The 12,720-nt window shown below is 41.9% G+C and overlaps 1 protein-coding gene across 11 annotated transcripts in view; it reads right to left on the bottom strand.

Moving 5' to 3' along the window:
• Positions 1–9,152, bottom strand: part of ARHGAP12 (Rho GTPase activating protein 12) — an 80,890-nt gene extending 71,738 nt beyond the window's left edge. For all 11 annotated transcript variants that reach the window (XM_032982633.2, XM_032982632.2, XM_032982629.2 and 8 more), the window contains exons 1-2: positions 9,008–9,152; positions 2,410–3,161 (exon numbers count right to left, since the gene is read on the bottom strand). In XM_032982633.2, the coding sequence (XP_032838524.1) occupies positions 2,410–3,078 (669 nt within the window). In that variant the 5' untranslated portion in view covers positions 3,079–3,161; positions 9,008–9,152. The remainder of the gene's footprint in view (positions 1–2,409; positions 3,162–9,007) is intronic.
• Positions 9,153–12,720: the final 3,568 nt, after the last annotated feature.

Below are 12,720 nucleotides of genomic sequence, written 5' to 3' on the forward strand. Positions count from 1 at the left end.
ACAGCTTTCTGAGACATTAATTTCTGCACAGCTGATTTCTATTTAACAATGCTCATTATTGAAAGATTTCTAAAATAACGCGAGGCTGTTCCAGTGAGAAGGCTGGCACTCTGAATATCTAGACTGAGCTAACAGTGACATCAGTGCTACTATTGCTTTAATCCCTGTGGCTATCAAATGTCAAACATTCTCATTGTATTTAAAGAGCTTGTGATTGTGCACCGTGGGATTAAGTTACTTCACATTTTTAAAATAAGACAACTGCAAGGCACAGTGAGCATCTGCATTCTTGTCACCCAAGACTGCAATAATGGCAAGTTCTTCAGTAACATCAGTTAGAAACTGCCATGCTTTTTTTCACAGCTAAAATGTAGCTTTTTTAGGATTTTTAGTTTTTAAGCACTGAGAACTCCCATCTCCAGTCCTTCCATAACCCAGTGAAGTCTACAAATCTGTGCATAGCTGTCCCACTCAAGTCCAACCTTAAATACGTTGTAGCATTAAGTATATTTGGGGGGCAGGGAGGGGAAGAAAGGTGAAAAGGCTAAATATCACTACATCAGTCACAAAGCTTATTGGAAACCAAGCAGCAGGCCATATACTACTTATTGTTTGACAAGACACCCATGTAACATGAATTTCATCTACTTTAGAGAAGGAAATGCATCAAACTATAGTCAACACAGTCGAAGGAACTGTCTTAATATACAATATGAACTTTAGTGTGGTAAACTATTTAAAGTAGGATATAGTTTCTAAACATTTCCAAACAAATTATGAAAATACTAAGGAATCAATTACTATGGCAGTAGATGGGCTACCACATACATTTCTAAAATAAATACCTAATAATTATTTTATCCTTCCAAGTTCTAAGTGGTTCATATAAACTACAGTGAGCTAGGACACTGCTGTAAAGAAAGTGCAAGAAAAACTTATCGATCTTCACATTGCATAAGTGAGAAATTACTTAAAAAAAAAGAAATTAAATTCATTAATCATATTTATTCCTTATTTGCTGGGGGGAAGTTAAAATAAAATTGTCATAAAGGATACTAATATTAAACACATGAAGTCACATAGCTAGAGAAATTCTGAACTTCAAGAATGAAGCCAAGAACAGAGTAGGATGTTGAAAAACTACTGAGTATTTCAATACAGTTCAAGACTAAATCACCCAAACAATCTTGTATCTTTAAGATCTTCCCACACTCACCAATTAACCAAGCAGCTTTGTCTTAATTGTGTCTTACTAGCAAAGTGCAAATTCACTGCACTCCACGGTAAGATATTTATTTCTAAAGTCAGCATCAACTTTTATTTGAATACCACACTTGAGTGAGCTCCTGTGGTGCTCTGAATGCTGGTAAATGGGATTAACTATAACTATCAGTTTGTACCCAAGCAACAACAGTTTACAGAGTAAGAACGTTCATGACTAGAGAGCTTTTAACCTTAGAATTTTAAAATAATTTAACATCTCCGTACAGAAGGATGGGGGGGACAGACAGGAGTGGGAATTATATATATATATACACACACATACATAATTATGTGTATGTACACATACATCACTGGTTCAAGAAAAAACCTGGATTACAATAGACTAATAAACTTGTTTACCAGTACCAAAAGTGACCTGATTATCTAAATCAGAGTGCTAATCTTTTGTTGGGGGTGGGGGAGGCCTGTTAAAAAGAAATAAAAAGTGAGAGAAACCACTTTACTAAGGAAAAAGGCCATCAATGCTTAGTTTTAGCCTGAAGTGGGAGTACATCATTCCTGAGATTCTTCCATACTAATTAACAAACTCACATGTTTTGAGTTTTAATCCAGAGTAAAGTTGCAAGAAGCAGAATTGGCAAGGCTGACTCATTACAAGAGTTCACAAATAAAATAATCAAGCAATAAATTAAACCCCATATAAATCTTAAGTGTACCATTTTAAAACTATTAAACCCACTAATACATCAACTTACAGCTCTTATGCTATCTATACACATACTCTGGAAAAGCTGACAGTAATTAGCACTATTATTTCAACAAGACAAGAAGTGAGGAGTTACTGCAGTAGGCTCCCTTCCTCAGGAAGAAAGTATAACCCAAATTCAGTGTCATCTCAAAACAATCTTAATAAAGAAAGAACAAAAGCATCTCTAACATTCAATCACAGGATAATGTCAATGGAATTAATCCCCAAAGCAAAGTATTTCTGCAAGGAATAATGCTATATACATCAACTGTTTAGACTTCAATAACCAGTTCATGCTGAGATAAGACATTTTTACTTAAGCAATGTGAAATTATTAGGAATAAATCTCAAAACAGTAGCAAGCAATTATGGCAATAAGTAAACAGAAGAAAAAAACATAACACAGACAAATATACAGGGATGATTTTTTAGCTTACCTGCACTTGTTCTGTGGAGCTACTACTGAGTTCATCTCCAGACTCCGAATCTTGGTGAATTTTTTCTGAGCCTTCTCCTGCTGAATCACAAGATTGTTCATGCAAAAAACTGGTCTTCTCTATTTCCAAGAACTCTGGACATGGGAAATGACCCATGGAGACAGTTCTATATTGATTGGAAACCTTGGGAGATTGCAACTCATTGTTGAGTTTTCCATTGTTTTGGGTAAGGTCCAGACTCAAACCAAGAGTTTGTCCGGGGCTATTGTTCACTCCTAGATTTTGATTGGCATCTCGAACTAAGCAAGACACTTGAACTGGAGAAGATTTTCCAAAACTAGAAAGCTCTGGTGACTTATTCACATTTTCTGTTGATCTCTGTAATCCATGTGTCAACTTCAAAGCATTATTTGGCAGCATGCTTGCCTGCTTAACAGGTGGCATCAGTGCTTTTCGTGGTATTTCCTTCACATACTGTGCTGGCACATAAAAGGGTTTGGAATTTTCATCTCTTTTGACTTGCCACCAATCATCATTAGTCTTTTTCACCAAGATGTATTTCTCCCCTTGCTTAATCACAATTTTTTTGTCCTTGGCTTCATACTCATAGTCATATTCCACTTCAATGTACAACTGTCCTGGAATGATCTTCCCACCTTTATCAGCCATTTCTACTTGAAAAGATTTCACCTTTTCAGGCAACAGATAAGCCACATTCTGTTTCAGAAGTCTTATTTTCCTGTTAATCAGAGCTGTAAGAAAAAAAACACACACACATATATATATGTAATAAAGTAATTGTTTAAGAGCACTTCAGAGGAAAATCACTTCAAAAGTAACTCTGCCTATTCAATTTGTCAACCTCAGACTGATGGAAAAATGCAAGGTGTTCAGATACCCTTCTCAGTGATACAACAGAAAGTCAGTAGAACAACTTAGTCACCAATTTCACTCTCCGATTCACACAAGCCTCCTGCTATCAAGTGGTTGATTAAGCCTTTTGTTTCTATTCCTAAATAATGTTGATTGATCATCAGGGGCTTGGTGGGGCAACAAGTCTGAGTCAGTCTCTTCCTTATACACAGTTAATTTGTTCATGGAACTGCATTACTGCACTGGTTTTAATAATCTTCTCTCTGAATAGTTTGATTATTTTCTTATTTTGAGTCCTCTTTCTATTCAGGAGTCCCTTCAGAGTGCTCAATATTCCTTACAAAATTCTTTAAATCTTCCTCCAGCACTACAACCCCAATCAGGCTGAGCACAGGTGGGCAATCCTTGACCAGTATGTGCTGCATGCCCTATAGAGCCTGCTAACCTTCACCAAACTAGAGGAGGGATAACCAGGGAGCTATGTGACCCACATTCTCTGAGGCTGCAAATCATGTTGCTTCTGCATCTACCTGTTGTCTATAGAACAGGTGGTATAATCACTTTTTTTTTATTTCTTTAAATTGCTAGTATAATTGCAACACAGAATTTCATCTATAACCATGGCAGTATTAAAGTATTCAAAGTCTCCAAGATAGTGGTTTCAGTGGTTTAAATTCTGAATATTTACTTTGCTCTTAAGAGAACTTTGTTGTATTTACCTTTGAGAAAACTTGATCTAACCAAAAGTTTAAGGGCTAAAATGGAAAACATAAACAAAAAACATCAATAATTAAATAGGACTATGAACCAAAACAAAAAAAAATGGATAAGAAATGAAAGGATAATACATGAAAATTTTAAAAAGGACTTTCAGCAACTTATAATCCGGACAACCACCACTGTATCCACACCCATGAACTACAAGTTATCTCTATTTAATCATGTAGCATCAATGTCATAATTCGTAAGTGGATAAGCATCAGTCTTGCCAACTGACACTGAGCACAACATAGTAAATTAACATAAGAGATATGACTTCTTCATCTTGAAAATCAAAGCATGTAAGTAAAGGGAAGGATCTCTAGCATTCAAACAGAATGTAGGAGAATTCAAGTAAAGTGCTGCCACATTTGATCTTAAAGATTAATAAATAAATCTTTTTTCAAAATACATGTTTCATGAATTAGAAAAATTATGTAGAAACTTGCAACTCTGCAAGTTAAGACTTCGCGATGGGATTTGTAGTGCTTACCCTCACAGAGTGGAACTAATGCAGCTCCATGCAGGCACAGAAACACAGAGTGAACTCTGATACCCTAAATGGGACTAAGGACAGAAACAACAACAAAAAAGGACTTCTGGGGAGAGCTGAAACAGAAACCTCTAACAGCTCTTTAAGTTCTCTTTCATCATTTCTGCTATTTGGTCTGAGCCTTGAAAAAAAATATGTATTTCCCACGTAACTCAGTAGAAAAAGAATCAGCTAAAAAGCTAAAGTATAATACCAAGACAGAAGTACTCATCTTTAAACTGTCTTTCTCTCTCCTACTTTCCATCTTTTACTTCCTGAAAGCATTTCCTATAGGTAGCTTGAAAGCTACTACTGTTTACAAGACTCCAAAAGGAATCATACAAGATCAGACTTACAATTTTATTGAGGACTTGGCATAAGGAATGATGGTACCACATTCAACAAAGCTGACAGCAGAAACACAAAGGAGGAGGAAAGAATGCTAGGATTCTGGTGTTTACTCTCTCTACCATAAAATGGTACACTGAAATTCACAGCATTATAATCTATTTACAGCCTCACAGAAAACAACCTGCTTACCTGCTGTTCTTCATAAATAGATATTTTTAAATGCAGCTCTGCAGTTATTTAGCAACTGTAGCAGAAGGTAAGCACAAACAAATTGCAACCATTCCCACTCTCTTCCTAGTTTTGGAAGCTCTGCCTTACAAATGTTATGTTTTCCTTGTTATTAAATCTGACTCCTTGCAACACTTCTTCAAAGTTGCTACCAACCGCTTTCACGGCTTCAAGGTCATATACCAGAAAAAATGCAAGTGCTTCCAAGTTACCTTGGAGGTTGAAATGTAGGACAAGGATCCATTCACACTGTTTTTCCTTCTCCACTAAGAAACCAAGAAGAGAACATAGGCCTATGGTTTCCCACAATGCTACCAAGTGTTTAAAAGCTTGGATTTTTCATTTCTCTTTTGCCAATTTCATATAACTATTTATTGAGAACGCTTAACATTTTTTTCAAGACAGATAGGTTCAATAAGCTGCATTTTATGCTTAAAAAAACACAGAATTTTAAGAAATAAAAGTTTAATAAAATACAGTAGCTACAAAAATAGCTCTATCCACTTTTGAAGTCAGTTTTACAGCCACATCCTTTTCCAAAATAAAAAATAAAAAACAAGCATCATAATTTTTTGTTCTTTCATCTAAGCTGCAAAATTATCAAGTCAATAGCAAACATTTGATAATGTTGAACATATGATCAAAAAGAGATGGGCTTTGTTCTGCATTTGGCCAGAACACTAAAACACTTTTATAAACAGATCACATAATCGGGATCAAGCAAGGCTCTAATTCTCCGTCTCAACAGAGAAAAGCAAGAGGTACTTGCTATGGTGTAGGCAGGAAATCTTTCTCAATAAGTTTAACAAATATCAACATTAACCCTGTAGGTCTGCAAACAACTACCATGACCTTGATTTCATAGATCCAAATGCATTAAAGTTTATTCTGTATTTTTTTTAATGCAGCTGTTGTGCCACAGAAGGTAGACTGCCTGTACCTATATGCACAGCCCAGGAGACAGCTAATTGTAATGACTTTTCAAGCGTCCATGTATCTGTCTTATAGATCTCACGTTAAAGAGCCATCAAAGGCTTGGCCAAACCTCCACTGTAAGGGGCTTAAAATAATTCAGATGTGAATGCACAATACTGACATCTGGAGTACTAATTTCATTGTACTACCAGTCAACAACTGAAGCGATACAGCAGATCAGACCTTGTAATCTCATTGTATTTTTTTTTCTTTACCATTACCTGTAATGCTGGATGGCACCCACTTTGGTAAAGAAGGTTGGAGAACCCTAATTAGAAGATATGTGTGAAAAATTACTTACTCCCACAGAGGGCAGCTGTAAACTTTAACACCTTAAAGTCACAATACCTGATTAAGAGAGTAGTAACAACAAATGGCCCCACTGACAACAAAGACCTAAAAAAACCCTTATTCAGGAATACCAAAAAACAGACTCAGGCCACAGTCGTCTTATGGTGAAGAAAATCCCGATTGCTAGGGGGTAACTAATTTAATGTGGTCCCCAGCCCACGGTTCCGCAGAGCAGGCACGTTGTCCTGAGAGAGAGGACACGCGTGATTACAGTCACGGCCGCCCAGCCCTCGGGAAGCAAGCGCCAAGAGGCTCTTTGACTCAATACGCGCACATAGATCTCCTCGGGCTCCGATTTCCGATGGGAACCGTTCCCACCTCTTACTCAGCTGAGGAACGCTGGCAACCCTCGGTGTTTGCAGAGCCCAGCTCCACCCGGGGCCGCCAGCACCCCTCCACAGCCACGGCCCGGGGGGAGCATGCAACCGTAGCATCAGGAGGTTTGCATGCAAACATTTGTCTCTAGCTAGATTTTATGTACATCCACAGAAAAGGAGTGCTTTTCTAAAGCCTACCTTCGACAGGTGGGCTTTGGAGAGCTTTAGGTTTGCTCAGAGGTAAGCCTCTCCTAGGGCAACTTAAATCCTAGCAAAACACCAGTCACCTCCTTACAGCACCCCATCTTAACTGCAGAACCCTAACCCTAATGCCCAGTAAATTCATCTTAAAGCACACGTAAACAGTCTTGAAAGCAGCATGATCCTAACACATGCAGACCTAGCATCGTAAGTACGATCATAGGATATGTGTAGAATACAATCATGTATCATATTAGATATGATCACCCCTAACTTCAGCATTATCCTAGAACTCAAGATTAAAAAAAAAACCACACACACACACACAAAACACCAACCCCACCATAAACATCAGAAGGTACACAATAGGTATTTCATACCACAGGGTATTTTCTTCCAATCTTCCAAAACCAGGTAATTGAGACTTGAGATATACTAAAAATACTTTATTTCTATTTCTTTTACCTTCCTCTTGGAAAAAACCTTCCTCACCAGGTCTATGGAATTGTTACTTAGTTTATAATACAAACAGATGATAAATTATTAAAAATGCCACCGAGGATATTAACCAATCACCTTAAAATTCTTTGTGTGACCTTGTTCATGGTGTCCTACAAAGTAGCAGCAGCTGACTTGTATAATCTTTTTCCATTTTCAGCATCAAACTTCACTCACTACTGAAATAAACCCTTCTACAGTGCTGATACAGAAATAAACTCAATTACTGAAGCTAAATTAGGATAAATTCTTATCAGTTCAGGCCAGATGAGATACCCTGGCTACAGCTCACTAGATTCTACGCTTCTGCTTCTCCCTGGGCATTTTTCTCAGGGGTTCAAGCTGTACTGCACAAACACTGCTTGGGAGACTGGTCCCACAACAATCTTGTCAGAATACACCCCTATTCACCCCTTTCTTCCCACGGGGCACCACTCTTTATCCAGCACAACTAACTCCTCAGCTAATGTTTTCATACAGAGACTAGCCCTCAGCGGTGCCTGTAAAAACCACCATCTGCAAAGCGTGCATCTACAGAGCACGTGAAAGCTGTATGAAAATAGATGGAAAGATGCAAACGCAAACAACAGATATAGACAAGTCACAGACAATTTATAAGGCTTATGAAAACAATCGTTGGCTGTTTCCTCAGAGATTACTAACATAGGTTAAAAAACAAGCACCACTTCCAAGTAAACTAGCTTCCCAGAGCTCACACGTCCTTGAGAATTAAAGGCATAATAAGTAACCATTTAATAATTGCCTGTGACTCAGAGCACTGAATAAGCCATGCATTTTAAACAACTGTCAGGACAACTTTTCAAGCCACGCTGGAGCACCCCTCACCTTAACGAGCTTACAGTGCATCACCAGCCCACTCGCACCTCGTTGCGGGCTTTTATTAAGTTGTTGACTCCAACGACGAGCAATAAATAGCGCAGCAAACCCGCATCGGCCCGCCCCAGCCCAACCACCCGGAGTTGCCGCACTCAGGTTCATACAGGGGCGTTGAACCCCCCCGGCCCGGGTCGGCGGGGGCGCCCGGGAGAGGCCGCCGAGGCGCCGCTGCCCGCCGCCTCCCTTTGTTTCCCGCCGGCCGCGGCCCCAGCAGGTGAGCGGCGCTCGCAGCCGGCGGGGCGGGCGGCCCTGCCCGGGCTCCGCGCCACGCCGGCACCGCGGGCCCACCGGCAGCGCCCAGGTGCGCCGCTGCCGCCCGACGCCGCCAGCCCGCCGCTCCCGGCGGCGCCCGGAGAACGAAGCCGCCGCAGCTGCCGGGGGCACCGCGGGGGGGCGGCGCCGCCCAGACCCCCCGCCGGCCGCCAGGCACGGGAGGCGCTCCCCGGCGGCGCCCCGGTTGAGGGAGGGCGGCACTGGGGCGGCCGCCGTGAGTCGGCCCGAGCGCAGCCGTGCCCTCCGCAGGGCCACCTACCCTGCCCTGCCCTGTCCTGCCCGATTGTCCCGGCAGCTCCTCCCTCCGCCTCACCCCGCCGGGCCAAGCGGCGCGGCCCCTCACCTGCCCCGGCGGCGCGGCCGGGCCCGGGCCCGGGCCCCGCTCCGGTTGCGGCCGCTCCCCAGCTCCGCTGGCCGCGACCCCTCCGCCCGCCCGCGCCCGCGCCGAGTGTCAGCTACGGGGCACCGGCGGCGTCACCGCCCCCCGTCACGTGCCGGGGGCGGGGCGCGCGGGGCGGGGCCGGGCGCGGGTGGGGGCAGTGTGACGAAGTGGGGAGGGGGGGGTGGTTCCGCCGCGCGCCCCGGTTCCCGCCGCTCCGCTCCGGCCCGGTCCCGCTCCGCCCGCGCGGCTGCGGCGCTCGGGTTGCGCCCCGAGGAGCGGCCGAGGCGGGGCGTGCGGCGCTGGGCCGGGGTCTCGGTGGGCGACGCGCCCGGGGCTGAGCCTCGGGCCTGCTGCGGGGCGCGCCGAGCCCCGCCCGCCCGCGGGCCTTGCGCCCGGCGGTGAGCGGGGCTGCGGCGGGGAGAGCCGGGGGGGCGGGAGGGTTTGCCGCGGGGGTCCGCGGAGCCGCTCGCAGCAGCCGGCGGGGCCGAGGGGCTGAGCCCCGGCACCCCCCCCCCCTGCGGCGCGGCCTGGCCGCAGCCCGGGCGGGCGGGCGGAGGGGGCAGCGCTCGGCAGCGCCCGCCCGGGGCGAGGGGCTGGTTCACCGAAAGAAACGCTCGAGGGGCTGCAGCCTGACAAATACTGCGGGTCCTGGCCCCCAAAGAGGGTGTTTCTCGTAATTTGAAAGTGGTGAGCGTACTGGTTAGTCCATCCGTTCTGCTGTGCGTCTTTGTTATAGTCTGCTAAAGTAACCCAGTGTGACTGCCACAGTGATAAGATCATTTTCTAATTCACATGTAAATGTAAAATATCAAGGCCTTTCTGTCAGTAATAAGGAAAATGGAAAACAAAACCCACACCCCTTTCTCACTGCAACCAGGAGTCTGTCAGAGTGTTTAATAGTGGATAACTGAAGAAACCACAATTTTAAAATGGTCTGACCAAAAGGAAAGAACAAATAGTCCTGTTATTCTGAGTTAACTTGCTTGGTATCTCTTATTAGTAAAAGTTGTCTAACATCCAGTTTGGGAATGTTTATGTGGCCTTCACAGCATTTTCAAATTGTAAGCAATCTTTATCTTTAAAAAAATGGTAACTAGTCCTCGTAGTTGCAAAGATAACCTTGAAACCATGGACCAACTGTAACTGATACAGTGGTATCTGAATGAATCCACAAACATCCTGAAACAATGACACTGACATGTATAAACTGTCTGTGCTCTATTAATCTAATCAAGACTAATGTTGGCCCTAACTTTTTCTTTGATTATTTTAACACAGGGAAGAAAGAAGGAGACAGTAAAATCCTCAAGAGGTGAGAAGTACAGGTTTGCTCAAGGGAAAGAAAGGCAATGGGAATAAACCTGAGGAGTGCAAACAAGAGAAAGAAAACCAGAGACTCTCTCTGAGAAAAAGATAAAAATAGCATCAATAGGTATAACTGAACATGTGGGCACATTTTCGTATTGAATGGTATTTCCAATATCGGTATTTCCTTGATGTGTCCTATCAGGTGGTATGTGACAACCTGCAAGACAAGTAGTAAACACTGCAAATATCTCAAAGCTGGGCTTCTGTGTGTCAGCCTGAATACTTGTGAAAATGTCCCCTTGACACCAAGGATCGTTTGACTTTGGGCTGTCTGTCCTCAAAACATTATTATTAAAATTCTGTTGATGTTAGAAGGCTGATACTACTGTCGTTCCTACTCGTTCAGCAGTTACTCACAGACTCTGGAAAAACAGACTAGAGACTAGTATTTGTATTGTAAGGGAAAGAACATCTTGTATATAAATGTCCATTATTTATCATCAAAAGATGAAAGAAATACGTAAAAGGACAGTAGTTTTGTATTCATACTTACTGTTTTGTAAATATATGTGAAAAAGATAGGGAGTAATTCAGGGTATGATGTTCAGTTGGGTGTTTTTTGTCTAATAAAATTCTATCTGTATGCCCAGTTTTGTGGTAGAAAATTATATACTCAGGACATTTGAGTATTTCTGAGCCAGCTGACTGTATTTTACCATAAAAGTATCTCAAAAATCAGTCATAGTAACCACACTGTAATTACCCTTCCTTACTGCCATGCTCCACTAGAATGCTGCAGGATACGGCATTAGTGATTCAGACTGAGGCACTCTTCCAGCTGAGTCAGTGTTAGACCAATGGTCCTACATAATATCAACATGCATAATAGAGCCAAAGGTGCCAGAAGATATGGAATTTTGAGTCCCTGCCCACGTGCAGTCGTGAAAGATTCCACATTACAAATGAACTGTCCAGCCCAAGTTCCAGTTTTAGCATCTGTTACATATTCTGTTTATGAAGGATTTCTCTCATTTCACTGGAGTAGAAAGAGCTAGAGTTTGCAGCCTTTACTCACTGTGACTTTTTTTTCCTGGAAATGTAGGATGGCTGTCATACTGACACTTCAGATAGGACTATATATATATGTTAGGTGGAAAGATCCAGTACATGTAGTGACCTAATGAATCACATATTGAAAGAATTGCCAACTACAATTGCTTTATATAATATATTTGAGCTATGGCAGAACCTACAGGACTCTTAATTCATGTATCTATTGACTTCTGAATGTTTTCTATCATAACTCATACACAAAGATAATCATTCTCTGTCTTTGTAAAGTTATGCAAAGTCAGTGTTTGAACTGTGTCTGTCTGTCCTCTTATGCCAAACTTTCAAAACCTTTGTCCAAATTTAACTATGTTTGCCAAAAGGGAGTTGTCTCAGAGGTAACTAAGATCTCAGAAGTTTTGTGAAAGCAGGCAGCCATACAGAGGTGCAGGAGAAGCCGCACAAGAAAGTGACATTTAGAAATGCCACTAGAAAAGAAAAGTTGATCCAACACTTAGTATCTATCATAAAACACAAATCCATAGAAAACGAGTTTCATAGTTCTGAAAATTCAGTCTCAGAAAAAATCCATTTCTGGTATTTGAATTAAACATAGAAAGGATGTTTTTTCTCTTTAGGTTCAAAGTTCTGAAATACCAGGGTCATGTGCATAAAAATCTGAGCCTATTAAATTTGAAGCACAAATTCACATTTTACTTTTTTGCTATTTTTTTTCTTCCAAGTCCTCTATTTAAAATCTCTACAAGTTCAGCTGTCCACTATTCTATGCCTCAGTCACAGTAATTCTAGATGCATGTCATGTTTTAATTAATTTGAAATGAGTATCCGAGATTGGATGTTGTTGTCCTGTTACTCATAATGCCAGGACTAATGTTAGGTAACCAACAGAAATACGCTGCTTAAAACGTGATTGGTATTAAATCCGGGTTGTTTATTCATTGTTTGCCACCCCTGCTTACCAAACAGACTAATCTCATCATGAACTACGTTGATTTGTTCTTTCAGAAATGACTGAGAAGGCAAATACAAAAAGCTTTCTCACATCTAACAAGCAGATACTGCAAATATCCACCTTACTCATTTTGTTGTTTCCTTGGGTTTACACTCCTTTTTTTTGCAGAGCCTTTTTCTCTGTGTTTGGTCTTATAACCTCAGTAGTGATATGCCCTAGAGAAACCATTCTGAATTTAGACAAAGAAATGCACTTAATTAAATAAACAGTTCTAATATAAACCAAAAATATTGTTATTTTACTTAAAATACTAGTTAGAAGTGTATTTTCTAAAATGGTTCAA

This window comes from Tyto alba, unplaced genomic scaffold (assembly GCF_018691265.1).
Source record: "Tyto alba isolate M040663 unplaced genomic scaffold, T.alba_DEE_v4.0 Super-Scaffold_38, whole genome shotgun sequence".
Classification (NCBI taxonomy): Eukaryota; Metazoa; Chordata; class Aves; order Strigiformes; family Tytonidae; genus Tyto; species Tyto alba.